Genomic DNA, 26,208 nt, shown 5'->3' with positions numbered 1-26,208 from the left:
ATGACTAAATCTATTGGGGAGGCAATTAGTACTCATTTGGGTGATTGTATTATGATTGACTCAGACGAGGAGGGTCTGTGCTTGGGCAAATTTATGCGAGTGCGTGTGAAACTTGATGTTCGTAGACCCTTACGTCGAGGAATGAGACTAGCATTGAATGATCACGAACTAGTATGGGTGGAGTTCCAGTATGAAAAACTTCCAGATTTTTGTTTTAGGTGTGGACTGTTAGGAAGATGATGGTTGTGGAGAACAGTATGGAGCATGGTTACATGCGAATCATTCACTCAACCTATCATTAGGAGGGAAATCTGTTCGTTGCAAACAAATCAATAAGACTCGTTCTTTTGACGAAGTCTCATCGCAATCTTTGGTTCCTTCACTTTCCCGTCACCACTACTCGCTGATAACTGCTCCTTCATTGGTAACTGAATCAGCCATGCATGGAAAGCAGTTAGAAACAACAGTTGACACTGAATGGTTTCCAAAACATAGTAGTTATGAAGGAAAAAAGCAACAACTGCTTCACCATGATTCCTTTGATGATGTGGCAAAATTATCTAAAACAACATGGTTGCCTACAGACATGGTCGTTCTCCCACCAGATTTGTATATTGCTGGGCCAAAACATATGGAGGTTGTTCTGCATCAACAACCACACGAGGATAGCATGTCCGATCTGCTTGCTGGACCATCACAGTCGAGTAAGGGGTATTGGAAGGTTTTTCCAACACTAAGAAAAAGGGAGTTTCCGAAGTCAAGAGACAAGGTACTTCCACGCTCCGAAATGTCAAAATTTTTAAGCGACGACGATGCTCTATGTTAGGACCCATCCAAAATTACTCACCGGAACCCTAGACAAGCCCTGACCCCAGGGAAATACCACCGAACCTTCCAACGGAAAATCCGGCAGCACCTCCCTTAAGGGTAGGACTAACCAAAAATTTCCTGCACTGAAAACACACTTCTATAATCGTCCCCTTATTCCTCCCACATTACTACAATTTGATTCCACAAATTTACAGCACTCCAAATGAATAACAGTAACTCAGTGCATAATGAATACATAAATGTCCGATACAGTATACAGAGCATTATACAAATAAATGTGGAATTAATACAACGTCAGATAAAGAAGTAATACAAGATGGAGAGGAAAAGGGAAGAAATGCTTCTTGGACTTTCGGCAATGAACTGAGATGTCGGGCTCGTCTCGGACGATCAACGTCTCCCAACCTGGACCTAGGGGAACGGAATTTAAAAATATGAGATGCTAATCATCTCAGTGAGTGACTCTATCTACTGTACAATTATAATACCACGATATTTAAGTAGATAAATAATAATTAATTGGAAATAAATTTTCTCTCAAAACCCTTACGATTCTCTCGGTTGGAAAAGTTTTCCTTTTAAAACCTTTTCACAAAACCCGTTATTCATATTTCCCGAAAACCAAGGAGTCAAATATTCAACTAAATATCAAATAAAATGTAATAATTCAAGCATTCAAAATTTATAATGAAATAAATCAATTTCTTGAAGAATTAAGTAAAGGGAAAAAAATTAAGTCAATTTAAAACCTCCATTGAAATAAACAATAACATCAACATTAAATATGTTCTTAATTGAATACAATTTCAAAGTATTTATTTTTGAAATCCAAGTTCTGAAAATCACTTGATGCACCCACTATATACCAGTGGCGCCAACAGTACCTAGCGTCCCGAGGTACCGCCAGACAGGAGGTTATAGAGAGAAACCGGCATACGGTCGTGTGACGTCCCACCGCGCCACTGCAAACAGGTGTCTCGGCCACAGAGGGGTGGCCGACCCTCATCCGATGGCAAACACAGGACAACCCCATGAATCACCTGCGCGCTAATCACATCCATGTGCGCACTAATCACATCCATATACACAGAACACCAGTACGTGTATGGTGCATCTAAAAATCATAAAATCAATACATCTCAAAATTTCAAATTTTCCATAAACATACCGGGTTTATTCCATCTTATTAAACCCGTAAATTTTCCACAATTCCTTTATAATCATCGTCATAAATTCATCGCATAAATACCGTAATTTTCAAATCCACCAGCTCTCAATTCCACCAATTTAAATATTCAAATTTTCCAATGGCATAAATATTTCTGAAATATAATGAATTAAATCACATAATGTGTAACACTCCGTCCCGAAGTACAACGGAAATTTTCCAACTTTGACCGAGGTTGACCGTTGATCGTTGACCGTTGACTTTGACCGTTGAATGAAGGGGTCAAAAGTTGACTTTTTGACTTGGATGGAATTCTAGGCTGACTGAGGTACCGTTATGAAGTATACGTTGGCACGAGTTTGTAGACTAGTAGCACGTTGAAAACGGAGCTACGGTTTGAAAGATATGAGCAAAACAAGTTGAGGTCCAAACTGTCCAAGGGGTGCCCGAGTTGACTTTTTATTCCTGCAAAGTTGAGCTTTGACTCATGCATGGTTGTGAAGTACTCGTTGATATGAGTCCGTAGACTAGCGGTACGTCCGATTTGGACATGTGGTTTGAAAGTTATGGACCTGTAGAGTTTTTTTTTTTAAAATACTGTATTATTTTAATATTATTTTTAAACGTGAAACAATGTGCCACGTGTGACTTAATAAATGTGACCATGTGTCACCATGTTGAGATGCCACATGTCAATCATGCTTAATACCAAATTATTTTATTATTGTTATTTTATATAATAATATTATTTTTTAATATTATTTAATTATTTTATTTTTTTTTCCTTTTTCTTTTTCTTTTTCTTTTTCTTTTCTTCTCCCCACATGGAAAAAAAGGGCCACGGCCCTTCTTCTTCTTCTTCTTCTTCTTCCTTCTTCTTCTTTCTTCTTCTTTTTCTTTCCTTCCTCCCTCTCGGCCTCACCGTTTTTGTTCTCACTGGCCACCGGAAGGATCCACACGCCAGCCACCGTCCAAGACCACACGCCGGCGAGCTCACCAGCCAAATTTGGCGGCCGGCCGGCAGGCGACGTACCCAGATCAGGCCGGTGAAGTCGGCGACGACGGGTTGAATTTTTCCGGCGATTCTCACCGTTTCAAGCCAGTCCAGTCCAAATTGCCATCCCTTTCCCCTTATTTTGGGTCCTCTGAGTTCAAATATGGCCTCCAATTTCTAAAATTCAAAGCGGTTTGCGAGATACGAGGAGATCAAGACCGGCCGAAGCTTTCCCGCCAAATTCCGGCCACCACTGGCGGAATTGGGGTCAGTGGAGACAGGTAATGCGATCCTCGTTCCATAAGCTTCGATTCGGTATATTATTCGACAATTTTGGTTAACGTTTGTGTTTAACCCCCCGGGTACCGGGTATTATTTATCCGAATAAAATATTAATTTATTTGACTGTGTGTGAATTGTGTTCTAGGAGCACGGGTGAGTCGTGGAATTGATCCCATGGAGGATCTTAGGTTAATAGCGTGTTCCAGGTGCATGACCCACCTTCAAATTAATTTCGGGAATTAAATTGTGAATATTTTGTGTGAATTGAATATTTGAAATTTATATTCTATGTGTCAAATATTTAATTGATTTATTGTGGAAATTATTGGTGCATTTATTTTGATTAAAGAAAATATGCATTATATAAATTTATGCCATGTGAAAATTATTTTATGGTATTGAGAATTGTGGAATTCAATTATATATGAAATTCTTGTGGTTTTAACATTATTTTGGGCATGATTTAATTTTCAAATATATCAAGGAAAATATTTGTTTATGTTGGTGACTTCAATTTTTATAAGTATGCCCATGGAATGTTATATGATTTAATTTATTATATTTCAAAAATATTTATGCTATTGGAAAATTTTGAATATTTAAATTGGTGGATTTGAGAGCTGGTGGATTTGAAAATTATGGAATTTATGCGATGAATTTATGACGATGATTATAAAGGAATTGTGCAAAATTACGGGTTTAATTGGATGGGATAAACTCGGTATATTTATGGGAAATTTGAAATTTTGAGATGTATTGATTTATGATTTTTAGATGCACCATACACATACTGGTGTTCTGTTTATATGTGATATGGTTAGTGTGCACATGGATGTGATTAGCGCGCAGGTGGGTGTGAGTAGCGCGCAGGTGATTTTATGGGGTTGTCCTGTGTTTGCCATCCGATGAGGGTAGGCCGCCCCTCCATGGCCGGGACACCTATTTGCAGCGACGCGGTGGGACGCCACGCGACCGTATCCCGGTTTTTCTCTATAACCTCCTGTCTGGCGATACCTTGGGACGCTGGGTACTGTTGGCGCCACTGGTATATAGTGGGTGCATCAAGTGATTTTCAGAACTGGAATTTTAAAATAAATATTTTGAAATTGCATTGGAATTAAGAATATGATTAATGCTGTTTTTATTATTTAATTGAATGGGGATTTTAAATTGATATAATTTTCCCTTTACTTAATTATTCAATAAATTAATTTCTTTTAATTATAATTTTGGATAATTGACTTATTATATTTTATTTGATATTTAGTTGAATAAATTGATGCATTGGTTTTCGGGGATTATGAATAAAGGGTTTTGTGAAAATGTTTTGAAAGGGGAACTTTTCCAACCGAGAGAATCGTAAGGGTTTTAAGAGAAATTATTATTCTAATTAATTATTATTTATCTACTTAGTTATCGTGGTATTATAATTATACCGCAGATAGAGTCACTCACTGAGATGATTAACATCTTACGCTTTTAAATTCTGTTTCCCTAGGTCCAGATTGGAAGACGTTGATCGTCCGAGGCGAGCCCGGCGTCTCGGTTCATTGCTGAAAGTCCAAGAAATATTTCTTCCATTTTCCTCTCCATCTTGTATTGTTTCATCTGTCATTGTATTAATTCCACTTTTATTTGTATAATGCTCTGTATACTGTATTGGACATGTAGTTATTTTTTTATGCACTGATTTGCTGTTATTTATTTTGAAGTGCTGTAATTTGTGGAATCAATTTGTAGTATTGTGGGAGGAATAAGGGGATGATTATAGAAGTGTGTTTTCAGTGCAGGAAATTTTTGGTTAGTCCTACCCTTAGGAGAGGTGCTACCGGATTTTCCGTTGGAAGGTTCGGTGGTATTTCCCTGGGATCAGGGCTTGTCTAGGGTTCCAGTGAGAAATTTTGGACGGGTCTTGACATAATGTTCCATGGGCATAATTATAAAAATTGAAACCACCAACTTAAACAAATATTTTCCTTGAAATATTTAAAAATCAAATCATGCCCAAAAATAATATTAAAACCACAAGAATTTCATATATAATTGAATTCCACAATCCTCAATACCATAAAATAATTTCCACATTGCATAAATTTATATAATGCATATTTTCTTTAATCAAAATAAATCCACCAATAATTTCCACAATAAATCAATTAATATCAAAATCACAATGCCTTTGTATATCAAATTTCCATAAAATCCAAATTTCCATAATTTGTCAAAAATCAAAATATGATTTAATTTATTCAAATATGGGCATCAAAATTTCCACATATAAATCCACTAAATATTTGACACATAGAATATAAATTTCAAATATTCAATTCACACAAAATATTCACAAATTTAATTCCCAAAATTAATTTGAAGGTGGGTCACTCACCTATAGCACGCAATTAAACCAAGATCCTCCATGGGATCAATTCCACGACGCATCTGTGCTCCTAAAACAATAATATTACACAACTCAAATAAATTAATATTTTATTCGGGTAAATAATATCCGGTACCCGGGGGTTAAACACAAACGTTAACCGAAATTGATGAATAATATACCGAATCGAAGCTTGAGTGACGAGGATCACGAATCCGGTCTTACTTCCCGGAGATCGGACTCTAGGTGGCCGGAATCTTGCCTGAAAGCTTTCAGCCTTTAGAGCCTCGATTCTCCCAAACCGTCGCGAATTGGAGGAAAAGGACACCGGATTTGGATTCAGGGGGTCGGAATTAGTGGAGAGGGACCGGAGACGGGACTGGGTACTCGCCGAAATTGGATTTTCCAGCAACCGTCGCCGGCGGCGGCGCATCCGGTGGCCGATGGTTGAGATTTTTGGGAGTTTTGTAGATCGAGGGGAGAGGGTTCCAACGGGACTGGCGGTGAGGCAAACGGAGGCCGGATGGCGAAGAGATCTAGGTTTGAAGATTTTCTGCCCCTCACCGAAAAATACTCCAATCCCGGTGGGTCGAAGGTCCAGTGGCCGTGAAATTTGGTGGGCTGGCCGAAAATGAGGAGATGGTGAGGGGTGGCTGGCGCGTGTGGCCTGAAAATGGCCGGAAAAAGGTCAAACAGCGGTGGCCAGTGGTGGAGGGGAAAAATCACCGTCGCCAGAAAACGCTTCGATCCGGGCGCGTCGCCGATCGGTTGGTCGTGAGATTTGGGTGGCCGGTCGGAAATGGAGAGGCGCTCCTGCCTGGCCGGCACGTTTGGCCCTCTGGTGGCCAACCGGTGGTGGCCGGTTGTTTCTCTCTCTAGCTCTCTCTCTCCACTCTCTCCTTCTCTCTCCTTCCCCTGCCGTTTTGCCAAAATAAAAGCCACCGTGGGTGATACTGTTCACCCACGTGGACCTCTCAGACATTGACACATGGCATTTCACTGTTCACCGATTCAAAAATATTAAAATATTATGGTAGTCAGAAAACTTCATACGTCCATAACTTTTTAACCAGATGTCCAATTTAAGCGTGCCGCTAGTCTATGAACTCATATCGATTAGCACTTTACAACCATACAAAAGTCAAAGCAAAATTCTACAACCATAAAAAGTTAACTCCCGGCACCTTTTGGACAATTTGAATCTCGACTTGTTTTGCCCATAACTTTCAACCCGTAGCTCTGTTTTTGATGTGCTACTTGTCTACGAACTCGTGCCAACGTGTACTTCGTAACGATACCTCAGTCAACCTAGAATTCCATCCAAGTAAAAAATTCAACTTTTGACCCCTTGGGTCAACGGCCAACGGTCAATGGTCAGCCTCTGTCAAAATTGGAAAATTTCTGTTGTACTTTGGGATGGGGTTTTACACTTTAATTTAAAGAATACTGATGTTGATTCTTCAACCGTGGTGGGGACTAGGAAAGTATCCCGCCACGAGTCATGAAAATTTTAAGTTGGAATATCCGAGGTTTGGGGACATTCAGAGCATTTGTTAGAATGCTCAAAACTGTTGATCCTGATATCATTTTCATTATGGAAACGAAGCTTTTTTCTCGTCAATTGGAGCAATTTCGCCTTCGTTGTTGTATGGCTGGTTGTTTCAGCGTTGACTGTGTCAGATGAGGAGGTGGTTTAGCTCTTCTCTGGAAACAAAATATAATAGTATCAATTAAATCTTTTTCAGCTGGCCACATAGATTCGGAGGTTCTTCATCCAATTAAGGGATTTTTTTGTCTAACTTGCTTTTATGGCAATCCAGAACCTACTTTACGTCATTTTTCTTGGCAGCTTTTAGAGAAATTACGTTCGACCTATACCAGAGGTTGGTTTATAATTGGAGATTTTAATGAGATTTTGGAACCATCCGATAAAGTAGGAGGCAGGGTGTAACACCCCGTCCCAAACCATGTCAGAATTTTTGCACGTTAACCGAGGTTGATCGTTGACCAAGTGGGTCAAAAGTTGACTTTTTGTTCCAGTTGAAATTTCTAGTTGACCATGGTACCGTGGCGAAGTGCATGATGCCCCGAGTTCGTAGACTGGTAGCACGTCGAAAACGAAGCTACGGTTTAAAACTTATGGACAAAACAAGTCGAGGTGCAAACTGTCCAAAAGGTGCCGGGAGTTGACTTTTTATCATTGTATAATTTTATTTTGACTTTTGTATGGTTATAAAGTACTCATCGATGCGAGTTCATAGACTAGCGGCACGCTTAAATTGGACATCTGGTTAAAAAGTTATGGACGTGTGAAGTTTGCCGGATACCATAATATTTTATTATATCTTACTTAAGTGCACAGTGACGCCACATGTTGACACCTGATTGGTCCACAGGGGTGAACAGTGTCACCCACGGTGGCTTTTATTTGGCAAAAACGATGGGGGAGGAGAGAGAAAGAGAGAGAGGAAAGAGAGAGGGAGAGAGAAAATCGCCGGCCACCGGAGTTGTCAAATTTTCCGGCCGATTCTTCCTACATGCCCCAGCCAGACGGGAGCACCTCCCCATTTCTGGCCGAACCCCAAAATCTCACGGCCAACCGACAGACGACGCTCCCGGATTGGGGCTTTTTCTGGTGGCGGCGCCGAGTCCTTCAACAACCGAGATCTCCACATTCCGGCCTTTGTTCTTGTCACCGCCGGTACCGTTGGAACCCTCTCCCTTCAAGCTACAAAACCTCTAAAAATCACGACCATCAGCCACCGCACGCGCCGCCGCCGGCGATGGTTGCCGGTGACCACGATGGCTCGCCAAAGAAATCCCTGTTCCGACGAGTACCTGGTCCTGTCTCCAGTCCCTCTCCACTAATTCCGACCTTCTGAATCCAAATCCGACATCCTTTTCCTCCAATTTGCCACGGTTTGGGAGAATCGAAGGGTTGAATCACGAAAGCTTTCCGGCGAGATTCCGGCCATCTCGGGTCCGATCTCCGGGAAGTAAAACCAGATCTGTGATCCTCGTCACTCAAGCTTCGATTAGGTATATTACTCATCAATTTTGGTTATCATTTGTGTTCGCTCCTCGGGTACCCATTTGGGTGTTACCCGATTAAAATATTAATATATTTGGTTTGGTGTACTGTGGATATTTTAGGTGCACGTGTGGGTAGTGGAGTTGATCCTGCGAAGGATCTTGGTTGAGATACGTGCTTAAGGTGAGTGACCTACCTTTAAAAATATTTTGGGATAATTAATTATATTTATTTGGTGTTTAATTGATATCTGCAATTATGCTCGTGTGGTGAAATTTAATTATAATTGTGGAAAATTATTATTTTATAAGTACATATATATTTGTTGGTGCTAAATGGAATTTTGGGTTATTCAAAAACCCCGATTTTTATTATTGTGATATAATGGTATTTATTACACATGAGCAAAGTATTTTCATTAATTAATTGTATTTGGGTTTTAATATTATTTTTGGGCATAATTGGTTTAATTGGTGGTTTAAATTTTATAATTATTTATTATTTGTTGGACCTCGTGTTATGATAAAAATTATTTTTATATTGTTATCGATGGTTTCGTACCGGGTATGTTAAAGGAAAATGTGGGATGGTGAAGTTGAAAACTGGTATATTTCCCACGGTGATTTTGGAAACTCGGTATGGTAATAAGAAATTTAATAATTATTTTAGACGCACTCATACAGTATTGGTGTTCTGGTGTATATGTGGTTAGCGCGCAAGTTATTATGTCTCCCGTGAGTTGCCATTGGACCGAGGACAGGCAAGTTTTATATAGTGAACATAGCAGCCCCCCTCTGTGGCCGGGATGACGATTGCAGCAGCGGTACTGTCGGGACGCCGAAGTGCCGTATGCAAGTTTCTCTCTTTAATCTCCCCACCAATCAGTGCTCAGGACGCTGGGTATTGGAGGGCATCACTGATATATGGTGTGGTGCGTCAAGTATAAATTTTCGGATAAAAATTTCAAACCCTAAAGTGTTCAAAAATTATTTTTTATATTTTATTACATTTTATTTATATTTGGGGTATTCATCTATTTCTTATTAAATTAATTGATCCCTTGATTTTTGGGAGGTACGAATATCGGGTTTTGTGAAAATGTTTTAAAAAGGGAACATTTCCAATGGAGTGAATAGTGAGGGTTATGAGTGAAATTATTACTTTCAATTGTTTATTATTTATTTATCTATTTAATTGTTGGTATTAATTAATTTCCTTCATTTGTTATATTATTAATATTAAAAGTGTTCCGTAGATAGGGTCACTCACTGAGATGATTAGCATCTCACGTTTTTAAATTTCGTTCCCTTAGGTGCAAGGGGTGGTAGACGTTCTTCTGGAGCGAACCAAATCTCTGTTGCTGTCTTAGTTCGAGAAGCACCTTTGTCTTCATTTATTTCAATTGTATTATTTCTTTCCTCTTTGTTGTATTCTATGTTTAATAGTATTTCATGAAACTCTGTATACTGTCTCGGACATTTTATGTATTAATTATGCACTAGATTGCTGTTATTCATTTGAAGTGCTGTAAATTTGTGGAATCAATTTGTAGTATTGTGGGAGAAATAGGGGGATGAATATAGAAGTGTGTTTCAGTGCAGGAATTTGTGGTAAGTCCAACCCTTAGGGGAGGTTTTGCCAGATTTTCCATTGGAGAGTCCGGTAGGGTTTCCCTGGGATCAGGGCTTGTTTAGGGTTCCGGTGAGGAATTTTGGACTGGTCCTGACACAGGGCTTGTGTGGAATGGAAGATGGACTAGTTCCAAATGGTGCTTGACTCGTGTTTGTTTCACCCAATTCCTTTTGCGGGATACAAATACACATGGTCGAATGGTCGATGTGGTGAAGCAAACATTCGAGAATATCTTGACAGAAGCTTTGCAAATTTTGAAGGCAAAATTTATTCCCTAATGTGGTGGTTCATCACTTTGCCAACTCTGTTTCAGATCATCAAGCTATTTGTTTGTCTTTGAATGGTGGTGATCAGATGCTTCTCCTGTAACACCCCATGCCAAAGTATACCGAAAATTTCTCAAGTTTGACCAAGGTTGACCAGGTTGACCGTCGTTGACCGAGAATGGGTCAAATGTTGACTTTTTGCTCCTGATGCAATTTCACATTGACCAAGATACCGTTAAAAACTACACATTGTCACGAGTTCATAGACTATTAGCACGTTGAAAACGGAGTTACGGTTTGAAACTTATGAGTAAAACAAGTTGAGGTCCAAACTGTACAAGGGATGCTGGAGTTGACTTTTTGTTCATGCAAAGTTGAGCTTTGACTCATGCATGGTTGTAAAGTACTTGTCGATACGAGTTCATAGACTAGCGGCACGCTTTAATTGGACATCTGGTTAAAAAGTTATGGACCTGCAAAATTTTCAAATACAGTATAATTTTAATATTATTTTTGAATATATGAACAGTGTGCCACGTGTTACTTAATAAAAGGTGCCACGTGTCACAATGGTGAGATGCCACATGTCAACCATGATTAAATACCATATTATTTTATTATTATTCTATACAATAATATTATTTTAATATTATTTTATATAATTGTTTATTATTTTCTTTTTCTTTTTTTTTTCTTTTTCTTTCTTCTCCCCACGTGGGAAAAAAGGGGGGACGGGCATGGGATTTCTTTTTTTTCTTCTTCTTCTTCTTCCTCCCGACGGGTCTCTCTCTCTCGGTTTGCATTTTTCTTCCGGCCATCGGACGGCCACAGGTGCCAGGCGACGGGACGGCCCACGGCTAGGCGAGCTCAGCTGTCGATTCTCCGGCCGGTTGGCCGACGGACGCGCTGGGATCCCGCCCAACATCGACAGCTGGCATCCTCCCTGTTGACCAGTTTTTCGGCTGCTATCAGCAGCATGACTGATCCTTTCCCATGAATTTGGACCCCCTGAATCCGTTTCCAAGCTTGGATTGGCTCAAATCTGGCTCATTCGTGAGATATGACAAGAGACTCGTTTCGGCAGCAACTTCACAGCAGGATTCCAGCGACCTCCGCCGGCGGTTGGACCAATTGAAGGTATCTTCTTGATACTCTCATCATAAGCTTCAAATTGGTAGCTAGAATGTGAGTTATAATTGAGTAATTAGGAAGTTGCCATTGATGGAGTTAGGTTATGTTTATGTTGAAATTGGATAGAGATTAGACAAGTCATTAGCCAATTGCCATTACATTTGGGTTCTTAATGATTGTTAAAGGCTAAAGGAATGGTTAATTTGAATTAATTGTCAAAATATTGAAAAATCCCAAATTGCAGTTTAGGCCATATGGGTTCATCTGATTTTCTATCAAATTAGAATGGACAATGTTGATAATATTAAGCAGAAGGTGTAAAAGGATTGTATAGATTTTGTGAGTTTACTTGTTATGTTGATTGGGATTATTACACAAAAATTATAGTTAGCATGTGTATAGATTGATATATATATATATATATACACATGTACGGTAAACATACGATGCATATATGTATGTATATATATATATATATATTTATATGTATTGTTAACGGGCATATACATATATATATATATATGGAGATGTGTGATGTTATATGAAAATACATAATTATATATATCTGGATATATATGTGTGTGTGTGTGTGAATATATATATCTATGTACTTGTGTGCATCAAGACATTTATACATATGTATTTTATATCATTCAAAATTTTGAAGTATATCATATATGTTTTAAATTTTAAGAGATATTGTTATTTGATTTTAATGTATTATTTTAATGTGATTTAAATATATTCGTTATATAGAATTTATTAGATCATATGTGTTTAATATTTAAGAAACTACTATTTAAATTTATGATGCTAAGTTATGTTGATTTAGTATGTATATTGCCTCATATTTATATTTTGGGTTGTTGAATTAAGTATATTTTGTGTTAATTAAATATTTGAAGAATGAATTTTATGTGTTAGATATTTAACTAAGTTATTATTTATATTGAAAATGCCAAATTGTGTTGAATTGAATTATTGTGGAAGAGACTAATTTTATGAAATTGATTTAAATTTTATTATGTTTATTGATGCTAAATGAAAATTTGGTTTATTAAGGAATTCTTGATTTTTATTATTGTGATTTAATTGTATTCATTACGTATGAGTAAGGTGTTTTCATTTAATTAAGTGTATTTGGATTTTAATAATGTTTTTGGGCATGATTTGATTTTAAAAATTTCGAGAAAAATATTGGTTAAGTTTGGTGGTTTCAAATTATATAATTATGCCCTTGGAATATTATTTAATTGATTTTATGATTTGGGAAAAAATTATTTGTATATTATTATCGGTGGATTTATGCTGATGTTATTTAAGAAAAATATGGGATGGTGAATTTAAAAAATGGTATAATTCCCACGGTGAATTTTGGAAAAATTCCGTATTTTAATAATAAATATTGTTATTTATTTTAGATGCACCCATACACGTACCGGTGTTCTGTACTGTATATGTGATTATGATAAGTGCGCAAGTTGTAATATCTCCCATGAGTTGCCATCGGACCAAGGGTAGGCAAGTTTGATATTGGCCATAAGCCGCCCCCCTCCATGGCCGAGATGACGGTTTAAGCAACGGCACTGTCGAGGCGTCGAAGCGACCGTATGCAAGTTTCTCTCTTTAACCTCCTGTCAGTCGGTGCTCGGGACGCTGGGTACCTTCGGGCACCACTGGTATATAGTATGGTGCATCAAATATTTTTATATGTTCGTACATATATTTGTATGTTATATTATTGGTATTAGACTGTATATACCGCACCATACGGAGGCGGCAAACCAATGTGGTCCATGTAAAGCTAGCCTTATAACCATGTTGCCTACGAGTCCAGGGGATCAGACGGCCAATATAGGCAACCACCCTGGTTTGTATTAGTAGCATGGTGCCGGCAACAGCTGAAATCATGGATCACGTAGCATGTCAGAAGGTATCGTACGTATCGCCATCACGAGCATGCATATTTCATTTTATGCTATGGATTTTAAGATATGATTTTATGTATTTATGTTATGTTATCTAATTGTGATTTAATTTCTTACTAATATTCTTAATCGATGTTATTATAGTATTATTACTACCATATGATACCTCCGGATAAGTATCACAGTCTATGGGCAAGAAAGATAGCCACCGGGCAAGTATAATAGTCCTCGGACAAGTGGTAACCTTTGGATAGGTGAGATAGCCCTCAGGCAAGTTACAATAATTACATGTATGGAAATATAATAGCCCTCAGGCAAGTTACACCAATATCATCATCATTAAAACGTTTGTTATAGTTTTTGATTGTTAATGTGATGTTGTTTTACCTTTCTTTCTATGTTACGCATTGGCATATTTGTAAAATGATATTAAAATGTATTTGACTTGTGTAGCACTAAGTGGGTGGTGTGGGCGGACGAGAATCTCTGATGGTATACCTTAATTGGTTACTTACTAAATTAATTCCATTATATGCCTTTTATATAATTTGTTATCGAAATGCTGCCGGTTGTGGAACTTAAATTGTAGTAATGTGGGAGGAATAAAGTGGTGTATATAGAAGTGTATTTTCAGTGCAGGAAAATTGTGGTAAGTCCAACCCTTAGGGGAGGTTCTGCCAGATTTTCCACTGGAGGATCCGGTACGGTTTCCCTGGGATCAGGGCTTGTCTAGGATTCCGGAGAGGAATTTTGGACAGGTCCTGACATCTCCGTCCAACAAAACATTTCCATTTTGAATCTATACGGGTAGGGGAGCTTGAGTGTACGAAGATAATTGAAGAGGAATGGAAGTCTATTTGTACAAGGACTGTTTCAATATAAGATATTTCTTTGATATTATCCAGTTGTGCTAATAAGTTGAAGAGATGGAATAAGTTTTCTTTTAATTACATTAAATCACGTTTAGATTTTTGCTATCATCAGTTATCTAGGATGCAATGTGACCCACCAATTGAGGCAACTATCCGTCAATTACACCAGGTGGAACGTGAAATAGATGGTTTGCTTGATAAGGAGGAGACAAAATGGAAACAACGGTCACGTGTGACCTAGCTTCAAGAGGGAGATCGAAATACAAGATATTTCCACAACTATGAGAGTACCCATCGCCGTAGGAATATGATTAACGGAATTATGGATTCAACAGATACTTGGACCACAAATCAGTCGCTCATTGTGGAAACTTTCACAACTTATTTTAAAAATTTGTTCTCATCAAAGGGTGCTCAAATAGTTAATGATTTGAGTTTCGATATTCAAGATAGGGTCACGGATTCCATGAATAATGTCATGTGTCAACCTTTCACGGCTGATGAATTAAAGACTAGTTTGTTTCAAATGAACCCTTCAAAAGTACCAGGATCTGATGGCTTTCCTGCATTATTCTATCAGCAATATTGGTCCATCATTGGTGAAAAACTAACTGAGGTGTGCCTATAAATTCTTAATGAAGGTGTGGATATGGGCAAACTTAATCATACACTTATCAGCTAATTCCTAAAGTTGGTGAACCTTTTAAGGTGACTGATTTCCATCCAATAAGTTTGTGTACTGTTCCTTATAAGATGATTTCTAAAACCATTGTGAATAGATTGAAGTAAAAAATAATCAAATATAAATTTATAGCTAAAAAGTTTGACAAATCATTCTAGAAGTCAAATGGTTTTGCTTCAGACAAAATGTAACTTTTAAAAATTGTTTAGGTTATATATGAACATATATAGTATGTCTCATACATAGACCCATATATATCTGTCTTTGTCAGGCTTCATCAGCATAGATTGTGGTCTACTAAATAGTGCAAACTATAGTGAGGAAAATACAGGCATAATTTACATCTCGGATACCCCATTCATAGAAAGTGGTGAAAGTAAATCCATCTCATCAGAGTACAGAGCTATTAACTATCAACAACATCAGTATCTAAGGCGTTTCTGTAACAGGCCAGACTACCCGCATAAGATATTATCTGCTTTGGGTCCAGCCCGTATGGTTTTGTCAAAACCCATCATATGGGAAAGGTATCCACACCACCTGATAAGGCGTGCTTCGTTCCCCTTTCCAACCAATGTGGGACTTCATAATCTACCCCCTTTGAGGTCGAGCGTCTTCATTAGCACACCGATCCGGGTACTGGCTCTGATACCATCTATAACAGCCTAGACCACCTGCATACGTTATTGTCCGCTTTGGATCCAGTGTAACACCCCGTCCCGAAGTACATCGAAAATTTCTAAAATTTGATGAAGGTTGATCGAGTTTGACCGTCGTTGACCGAGAAAGGGTCAAATGTTGACTTTTTGCTCCTAATGGAATTTTACATTGATCGAGGTACCGTTAAAAAGTACACATTGTCATGAGTCCATAGACTAGTAGCACGTTAAAAATGAAGCTACAAATTGAAAGTTATGAGCAAAACAATTTGAGGTCCAAACTGTCCAAGAGGTGCCGGGAGTTGACTTTTTATGGTTGTAGAATTTTGTTTTGACTTTTATATGGTTATAAAGTACTCGTTGATACGAGTTCATAGATTAGCGGTACGCTTAAATTGAACATCTGGTTAAAAAGTTATGGACTCGCAAAGTTTTTCGTATATCGTATTATGTTATATTATTTTATTAGTGTGTAAAATTAGATGCCACGTGTCAAGCCCTCAGCCAGTCCCGTGAGTGCATAGTGGCACCCATGGGATGGCTTCTTATTGGCTCAACCCGCATGGGAGCCGTGTGAAGAGAGAGGGGTGGAGAAAGAGAGAGATAAAGAGAGAAACCCAACCGGTCACCACCGATTTACCATTTTCTGGCCACCCTTTCAATACACGCACCACCCCACCTTGAAGCCCACTTGAAAACCGACCGGCCAGCCAAAAATCACTGCCAACCGATCGCCGACGCGCCCGAATCGAGACTTTTTTGGCGGCAGCGCCAATTTCTTCAAACCCAGATTTCTCCCTATTTCGGCCTCCGTTTGCCTCACCACCGATCCCGTTGAGCCACCCAGTCCCCGATTTACTTTCCCACCAAAAATCACTGCCAGTGGCCACCGGACGCGCCGCCGGCGGTGGCAGATTCCTGTGACCACAACAGCTCACCGGAAAACCCAATTCCGATGAGTTTCCGATCACCCCACCTATCCTTTCCCACTAATTCGACCTCCCTAAACCCAAATCCGATGTCGATTTCCTCCAATTCGTGACGAATTGAGAGAATCGAGGACTTGAATTCTGAGATCTTTCCGACGAGATCCCGGTCACCACGGATCCAATCTCTGGGAGGTAAACCTCGATCCACGATCCTCGTTCCATAAGCTTTGTTTTGGTGTATTACTCACAAATTTTGGTTAATGTTTGTGTTAAATCTCCGGGGTACCGGATATTATTTACCCGAATAAAATATTAATTTATTTGAGTTATGTAATATTGTTGTTCTAGGAGTACGTGTGCATCGTGGAATTGATCATATGGAGGATCTTGGGTTAATTATGTGCTCGAGGTGAGTGATCCACCTTCAAAATTATTTTGGGATGTTAAAAGTATATATATTTTGTGTTAATTGGTTATTTGAAGAATATGTTTTATGTGTTAAATATTTAGTAAATTTATATTTGGAATTTTGATGCCAAAATTGACTGGAATTGAATATTTGAGCATTATAAAATATTTTGATTTTAAGGATTATATGCATTTAGGATTTTGTTAATTATTATTAAATTTCATTGTTGGAGTATTTAATAATTAAATATTTGAGAAATAGGTTTTATGTATTTGATATTAAGCGAATTTCTGTATAGAATTATATTGCCAATTTATGATAATTTTTTTAATGTGTTTTGGTGCAAAAATATATTTTGGGACTTAAGATTCATGGTTTAAAGTTTGATTTAAATTATTGTTAAGTTTAATGTTGGCGTTATGATGGTGATTTATATGAATTTAATTGCATTCGGATTTGATATAGTTTTTAATATCATTTTTGGTACAACTTGATTTTAAGGATAATATTTGTTTTAAAAGTATTATGCTTCAAAAATATTTTTATGCATTTAAATATTATGGAATTGATTTATTTATGGTGAAATTGATGGATTTTAAGGTGATGGATTTATGATGAGGACTAAAGAAAAAATATGGGATGGTGAATTTGAAAAATGGTATGATTCCCACGGTGAGTTTTGGAAAAATTGTTATTTTTAAAATAATATGGTTATTTATTTTAGACGCACTCATAGAGTACTAGTGTTCTATAGTGTATATGTGGATGAGCGCTCAAGTTATAATGTCTCCCGTGAGTTGCCATTGGACCGAGGGCATACAAGTTTGATGTTGGCCATAAGCCACCCCCCTCCATGGCCGGGACCGAAGCGACCGTATGCAAGTTTCTCTCTTTAACCTCCCGCCGGACGGTGCTCGGGACGTTGGGGATCATAGGGCATCACTGATATATAGTGTGGTGCTTCAAGTATTATTTTTCAGATATAAATTTCAAATCCTAAAGTTTTAAAACAAGATTTAAATTAAATGTATTTAATTTGTTTTATCACCTATTTCCAATTAGTATTTTCTAAAATATATTTATTCATATTTTATGTCACTTATTTTAAATTAATGTTTTTAAAATGCATTTTGTCATAAAAATATTATATAGATTGGTTGAATATTTCAAAATGAATATTATAATATTTTACCACTTATTTTATATGATTGTTTGTAATTATTTAAATTATATTTTTGAAATTGTTTATTTTAATTTATTAAATCAAATTTTACAAATTATATATTAAATTTCTCTTTTATGTTATATTTCTTTAATGCAAGTATTCTAAATTTATTTTATTATATTTCATTATATTTTATTCGTATTTGGATTATTTAATTATTTATTAAATTAATTATTCCTTGATTTTTGGGGCATAAAAAATTGGATTTTGTGAAAATGTTTTAAAAAGGAGAACCTTTCCAACGGAGTAAATGGTGAGGGATTTGAGAGAAAATATTATTTCCAATTAATTATTATTTATTATTATTATTTTTTTATTAATCAAGTGTACTATAAGTATTATTACTATTATAATTGTATAGTAGATTGGGTTACTCACTTAAAAGATTAGCATCTTATATTTTTAAATTTCGTTCCCCTAGGCCCAAGTTGGGAGACGTTGATCGTCTGGGGCGAGCCTGACGTCTCAGTTCATTACCGAAAGTCCAAGAAGCATGTCTTCCATTTTTCCTCTCCTTTAGAGGAGGTTCTGCTGGATTTTCCATTGGAAGGTCTGGTAGAGTTTTCCTGGAATCAGGGCTTATCTAGGGTTCTAGTGAGGGATCTTTGATGGGTCCTGACACCCAGCCCACATGGTTTTGTCAAAATGCCTCATATAGAAAATGTATTCACACCACCTTATATGGCGTGTTTCGTTCCCATTTCCAACCGATGTGGAACTTCACAGTTTCCCTCAAGGAATTAGGAACTGTTACAAAATAAACAATATTAAAAATGGCACAAAATATTTGATCCGATCAACTTTCGTTTATGGAAATTATGATGGTCAAAATAGGACACCAGAATTCGAGCTGTATCTTGGAGCTAATTTGTGGGATTCGATAAAGTTGGAAACCATGGGCAATTATAGCCTAGATAAGGAGATCGTACATGTTCCTTTGCGAGACTATTTACATGTTTGTGTGGTCAACATCGGCCGCGAAACGCCTTTTATATCAACCATAGAATTACGGCCTTTGAATCTTTCATATTACAAAACGCAGACGGGGTCCTTGGTGTTACTTTATCGGTGGGACACTGGTCCTAAATCTCTTACTCCATACAGGTGAGTCATGCAAGTTTTACAATACCATGCATACTGACTACATACGAACCAACTCTCTCTCTGTCTCTCTCTCTCTCTCTCTCTTTGTTCATGCACTGTTTATTTTGTGAAACCATTATTATTGTAGAGGGAAACCATTTTGTAGAGGGAAATTACAATCACAGTAATACCCTCATTACCTTTACCTTTAATAAATGCTTTTATATCTTTGGTATATATAATAAATTACATAATTAAACACTCCACACATCTAGCTTGGTCTTGGATTCACCTTTTATTCTACTTAAGCTTTTGAAAATCTAATAACACATATAGTAACTAACATATGAATGATCATGATTTGTTTGCATTTTTATTTTTATGTTTATTTTTTTGAATTGATGTTTCCATTTTATACATAAATTTTTTAAAATTTTGTTTGTAAAAAAGAATTTACTAATTATTTTAATGGGTTAATGACACTTCATTACCATTACAGGTTAGTGGATATTATATATATTTTCGTTCCTTTAAGTTTAAACTCCACATTTTGTAGCCTCCAGTTTCCATTGATTCCATTTTGATCTAATAGTTTTTTTATTTTTTTTCTTTTTCTCTTTTTTTATTTATTTATTTTTTTTTGGCTAATAACTTACAGCTAGGAACATTTTAAACTCGATATGGAAATGTAAAATTTTCTAAAATTAAAACCCATAAATCATATGATGATAATTTAATTGTCTACATAAAAAAAAAATATTAATTTTTAGTGCTAAAAGTCAACTTTAAAACGTAATTAAATATATTTAATTTAATATTTATAATGTCAGTCGTGGCAAATAAGTAACACTAAAAAAAATAATAATAAATAAATAAATAAATTGTTAAAGTTTACATGGTGGGTATAATGAAGAATATACATTTGCACATAACACAGGTATCCTGAGGATGTTAATGATCGTCTTTGGTATCTGTAGTTTGCTGAGGATTGGACAAACATAAGTAGCTCGTCTTCTGTTGCGTCTGATGAAAATACATTCCGACTACCATCTCCGATCATCAGCACTGCTGCCACACCCAAAAGTATAAATGGTTCCTTGGAGTATCAGCTTTATGATAATGTAAACGGATATTATGTATACTTGCACTTCGCCGAATTGGAAAGCCTTCTACCCAACCAGTCAAGACAATTCACAGTTTCTTACGGCGGAGAGGTCTTAGATACTATATCTCCGAAGTATCTGCAAGCAAACACCGTACGCACCTACAATGCTCTCTCTGGAGCAAAATCTTTTAACATCTCTAGGACCCCCAATTCAACGCATCCCTCCATCATCAATGCCATTGAGATTTATGTTCTCAAACAATTCTTGCAGTCTGACACCCTTCAAACTGATGGTATGTGCAATAAAAACACTTGCTTTTAGCACTTTGAAGAATTCGGGGATCCATGCGTCCCCGAATTCTTCTCCTGGGAAGGTCTAAATTGTAGTAAAGATGGTTATGATCCCCCAAGAACCATATCCTTGTAAGTGCTGTTATTCTTGCTTCTAATTAATGTTTATTCTTTTTTTTTTTTTTCTGACGTACTGAAACTATATCCATGGAAATCATTCAATCAGGAACTTATCCTCAAGTGGATTAACTGGGGAGATACCTCTTGCTATATCCAGTCTCACAATGTTAGAAGTTCTGTAAGTATTTATGTAATGAGTTATACTAGAGGTACAAACTAGTTTACCAAGATATTTATCAATATCATATCGAAAGCTGATATGTTTTTAATTCATTGGTTGAAAATTTAATATAAAAGAAATACGGATAAGTGAACCCTTTGAGTGATAAGTATAATTGTATAACTAAATGTAAACCATTCGCATAATAATACTTCATTACATGGTAAACAAATATGGTAGACTAGTTGGTGCCTCTACCATTATTCTTATATGTTACTCTGATTCTTGTATGAATATTGAACACTTGATGATAACTAACTAAGGACTGATTATACAGTGGCATCTAATTTTCCATTTTATTAAAAAAAATAGTTATAACGAATTGAATTGTTGCAGGGATCTGTCAGACAACAATTTTGCAGGATCAGTGCCAGAGTTTTTATCTAAATCGCCAAACTTGAAGATCTTGTAAGTAATTAATTTTGGTTTTGGGCAGATACTGCAAATCTTTAAATGTAAATTTAATTGGTGATATACATTGTGCTGTGCCTTGACAGAAACTTGGAAAAAAATAATCTCAATGGATCAGTTCCAGTTAAACTAATAGAGAAATCCAATAACGGTTCTCTAAAACTAAGGTGTGCTTTTTTGTTCCTTATATAACATTAATTGTGTTCTATGCCAGTCATCGAGAATCATCAACAATAACATGGTATCTTTCCAGTGTGGATCAAAATCCAGATCTACGTGTATCAGTTTCATGCAAAAGGAAGAAGAAAAATATTGTAGTTCCAGTAGTAGCATCAATTGCTGGAACTATCACTTTCTTACTAATCGTGGCAGCAGTCTGCTGGGGCATTAAAAGGAAGCTTAAACATGTTGGTAAGTCTTTAATTATAATGAAGTTTAAAAGTTTAACTAAATTAGCTAGAAGCAAATATACTTCAAAAATAGTAAAATAAATTAAATAGAGCACTCATTCAATTAAAATTCTCATTTTCTTGGTTAGTAGATGTAACAGATGAAAGATCAACAACACTATACACGTCATTAGAGTCGAAAGAAAGACAATTCACTTGGTCAGATATAGTAAGGATTACCAGCAATTTTGAAAGGATTCTTGGTAAAGGTGGATTTGGATCAGTTTTTCATGGCTTAATAGATGGCACTGAAGTAGCTGTGAAGGTGCTTTCACATTCATCAGTTCAGGGATATGAACAATTTCATACAGAGGTATTTAAACATGTTATATGCTAAAGGAATTGTCCCTCTTAAATTTTAATCTTATATATTAAACTGACATTCAATCCACATTTTATAAATAAATCTGGTCAGGCTAATCTTCTCATGAGAATTCATCATAGAAATTTAATGAGTCTTGTTGGATATTGCAATGATGGAACTAATGCGGCGCTCATCTATGAGTACATGGCCAATGGGAATTTAGAAACACATCTTTCAGGTTCAGCTGCAAATAAAATGTTTTAGTATGCTTAAATTCTCTTACTTATACAAGCTTTACAAATTAATATGAAAACTGTAGCATTTCCTGGGTTTCACATATCCAATGTGAACAACATGTTTAATCATGTTTTTTTATGCAGTTAGATGACTACAGGAACGGGTTGCTAATTTTGAGAATATCCAGATCAATTTTAAATAGCTAATTGAGGTTTTATTTTTAATGTTTTAATTATACAGTAAGAGAAGTAGGAAAAATGACATGAAGTTTTTCATGTGGATGCAGATGACAGTTCAAGTATCTTGAAATGGGAAGACAGAATTCGAATAGTACTTGAGGTGGCCCAAGGTCAGGGAATTCATAATTTTCATAGTCATTCATTACCATATCTCTTCTAAAATTTACACTAAATGTAAGGTATCTGGTTTTGAATTGTAGGGTTGGAGTATCTGCATGCTGGTTGTAAGCCTCCTATAGTCCACAGGGATGTGAAACCTACAAATATCTTGTTAAACGAAAGTTTCCAAGCCAAACTATTTGATCTTGGCATATCCAAATTATTTCTTACTGATGGTAAGACTCATGAGTTGACATTAGTCGCCGGCACTCCTAGGTATCTTGACCCTGAGTAAGTGTTCTAATAGGCTTCTAGTTTATCATCCATATTTGCAGATCAAATTTTCAATGCATTTCTGCATATATGCTTACTTAGATTGGATAAACCAAAAGAAAGAGAAGTGAAAGACCTATTGTAACATCCCACATCGGTTTGAAAGGAGAACGAAGCATGGCTTATAAATATGTGAATACCTTTCCCTTCAAGAGGCCTTTTCCTTTGACCCACCGTTGTTCTGGGGTTGGGAAGAGAAAAACCATGCGGGCCAAGCCCAAAGCGGACAATATCTTGATGCGAGTGGTCTGAGCTGTTACTTTGGTATCAGAGCCGGACCCGGATCGGTGTGCCAGCGAGGACGCTGGGCCCTAAGGAGGGTGGATTGTAACATCCCACATCGGTTGGAAAAGGAAACGAAGCATGGCTTATAAGCGTGTGGATACCTTTCCCTTCAAGAGGCCTTTTCCTGTGACCCACCGTTGTTCTGGGATCGGGAAGAGCAAAACCATGCGGGCCGGGCCCAAAGCGGACAATATCTTGATGCGGGTGGTCTGGGCTGGATTGTAACATCCCACATCGGTTGAAAAGGGGAACGAAGCATGGCTTATAAGCGTGTGGATACCTTTCCCTTCAAGAGGCATTTTCCTGTGACCCACCGTTGTTCTGGGGTCGGGGAGAGCAAAACCGTGCGGGCCGGACCCAAAGTGGACAATATCTTGATGCGGGTGGCCTGGGCTGTTACAATGGTATCAGAGCCGGACCCGAATCGGTGTGCCAGCGAGGACGCTAGGCCCTAAAGAGGGTGGTTTGTAACATCCCACATCGGTTGGAAAGGGAAACGAAGCATGGCTTATAAGCGTGTGGATACCTTTCCCTTCAAGAGGCCTTTTCCTGTGATCCACCGTTGTTCTGGGGTCGGGAAGAGCAAAACCGTGTGGACCGGACCCAAAGCGGACAATATCTTGATGCGGATGGTCTGGGCTGTTACACCTATGAAGGTATAAATGATTTGAGTGATATGGTTTGGCTTGCAGGTACCAGATGACAAATCGGTTGAAAGATAAAAGTGATGTTTATAGTTATGGAGTGGTTCTTTTGGAGATAATATCTGGCCAACCTGCAGTACCTAAAACTGATGAAGGGACTCATATAAGCACATGGGTAAACTCCATGCTTGCCAAAGGAGACATCAAAAGTATTGTGGATAGGAGGTTAGATGGTAATTTTGATATTAACTCTGTTTGGAAATCTGTTGAAATAGCTATGGCCTGTGTGCCCCTTTCTTCCACAAACAGGCCAACGATGAGTCAAGTTGTGATGGAATTAAGGGAGTGCTTGGCTGCAGAACAGAATTTTGTGGGGATGACACATGAGACTGGGTTTGATGATTTTATTGAATTGGCCTCTTTGAATACATATGTGAGTCAGAGGCCACTGACTAGGTAGTAGTTCTCTCCAAAATAATATTGGCCTGTGATGTTGGAAATTAATTCTATTCCGTGCTTTTTTCTTTTTCTTTGTCCTGGTCATGGCGCACAATTTATTTGTAAAGTATAAATCAAAAATTACATGTATGGATGTATTTTAAACAACTTCTTGAACACTTCTTTTATGATGATTGTTTCATTGTTCCCTCTTGCTTGATTTAACTATTTCCTGCTGCTTTAGGGGAACAAATCATTATCAATGAGTTGATTGACCTCCAGCTGGGGAAACTCCAATGCATGCAAATTCCATTTTCTGTTCAAAAGAAGCAAGAACATTGGCCAATTATTTTGGATTACTTATCCGCTAATTATTAAGTTCCAGTGGTCATTAATGCAGAGGAAGAACATTTGGTATTCTGGTTTAGTGATCTATAAACTAAATTTTTCTGTGCCTCAGGGTATGGTCCTCTAGTGCATTTTCATGGAAGTTTTGCGCTTTTTTAGCACTTGTGGTTGAAAAGAACCCATCACTGGTTTAAAGTCTGCCTGGGAATCGTTCAAAAGGAAAGAGTCCGTAAATTGTCCTAAATGACTAATATTCATTATCATTTAAAATTATCCGAAAATCCATTTTCTTAAATCACATATATTGAAATATTAATAATTCTAACCAATTGATTCCAAGGCACCATTTTTCTAAGCATGTATTTAAAGAAGTAAGTTTCTTTCTGTGTAAACCTACGGATTTGGCATCATATCCCAGCAGTTGTAGAGAAGGATGAGACTTTGACAGTGACACAACTTAAATTAACCTTATACAACTTGGCCTGGTATCAACAGAGGTCAGATGGCTTGTCTGACATTCCCACAGGGTTAGCATATACGTTATATACCAACATGCTTGATTAACTATATTTATGCCCCATTTACCAAAAAAGAAAAAGAAAAAATACTATTTTTATGCCCCACTCAATTTGTGTCATAAATTGCCCTTTCCTTCTTCCAAATGAATATTTCTGAACTAATATAAAAATGGTGATCATATTAATTATCAGTTTGGTTTAATTTTCTTCTAAGAAGGTAGGATAATGTGGGTAGTTTAATTACAAGTTCTTTCCGTGTTTGTTCTTTCTCTTCTAGTTCATGCCCAGGACCAATCAGGTACATTTGATTAATATCTAAATGGATCGATTTTCGATTATTCTAATGCGTGTTTTTAAGGTATCACTAAAAATTATTTTGTGTATTTGTCTCTCAGTCTTCCTCATCATATATAGATTGTGGCCGACCTTATAGTTCAAGCTATAGTAGAGGATAACAGGCTTAATTCACATTCCGGACACCACCTTGAAAGGGCACTGGTGAAAGTTACTCTTATCTTGTAGCAGGTCAAAGATTACTATTAAAAAATGTTGAAGGTATAGATGATTTAAGTGGCATGGATTGGATTGCAGGTACTACATGTCAAATTGGTTAAATGAGAAAAGTGATGTTTATAGTTTTGGAGTTGTTCTTTTGGAGATAATATCTG

At 37.1% G+C, this 26,208-nt stretch overlaps 1 protein-coding gene across 1 annotated transcript; it reads left to right on the top strand.

The window, feature by feature from the left end:
• Window positions 1-24,842, top strand: LOC112489819 (probable LRR receptor-like serine/threonine-protein kinase At1g51860). The gene is made up of 12 exons (XM_060814440.1): window positions 1-171; window positions 233-769; window positions 20,477-20,897; window positions 21,097-21,193; window positions 21,572-21,643; window positions 21,733-21,763; window positions 21,796-22,057; window positions 22,188-22,408; window positions 22,511-22,637; window positions 22,923-22,985; window positions 23,076-23,265; window positions 24,285-24,842. Exons 1-12 carry the CDS (start codon window positions 1-3, stop codon window positions 24,694-24,696), a joined length of 2,604 nt encoding a protein of 867 aa, XP_060670423.1. The 3' UTR covers window positions 24,697-24,842.
• Window positions 24,843-26,208: the final 1,366 nt, after the last annotated feature.

The sequence above is a fragment of the Ziziphus jujuba genome, chromosome 1 (genome assembly GCF_031755915.1).
Source record: "Ziziphus jujuba cultivar Dongzao chromosome 1, ASM3175591v1".
Taxonomy (NCBI): domain Eukaryota; kingdom Viridiplantae; phylum Streptophyta; class Magnoliopsida; order Rosales; family Rhamnaceae; genus Ziziphus; species Ziziphus jujuba.
This window is presented reverse-complemented; position numbering and strand designations above follow the sequence as displayed.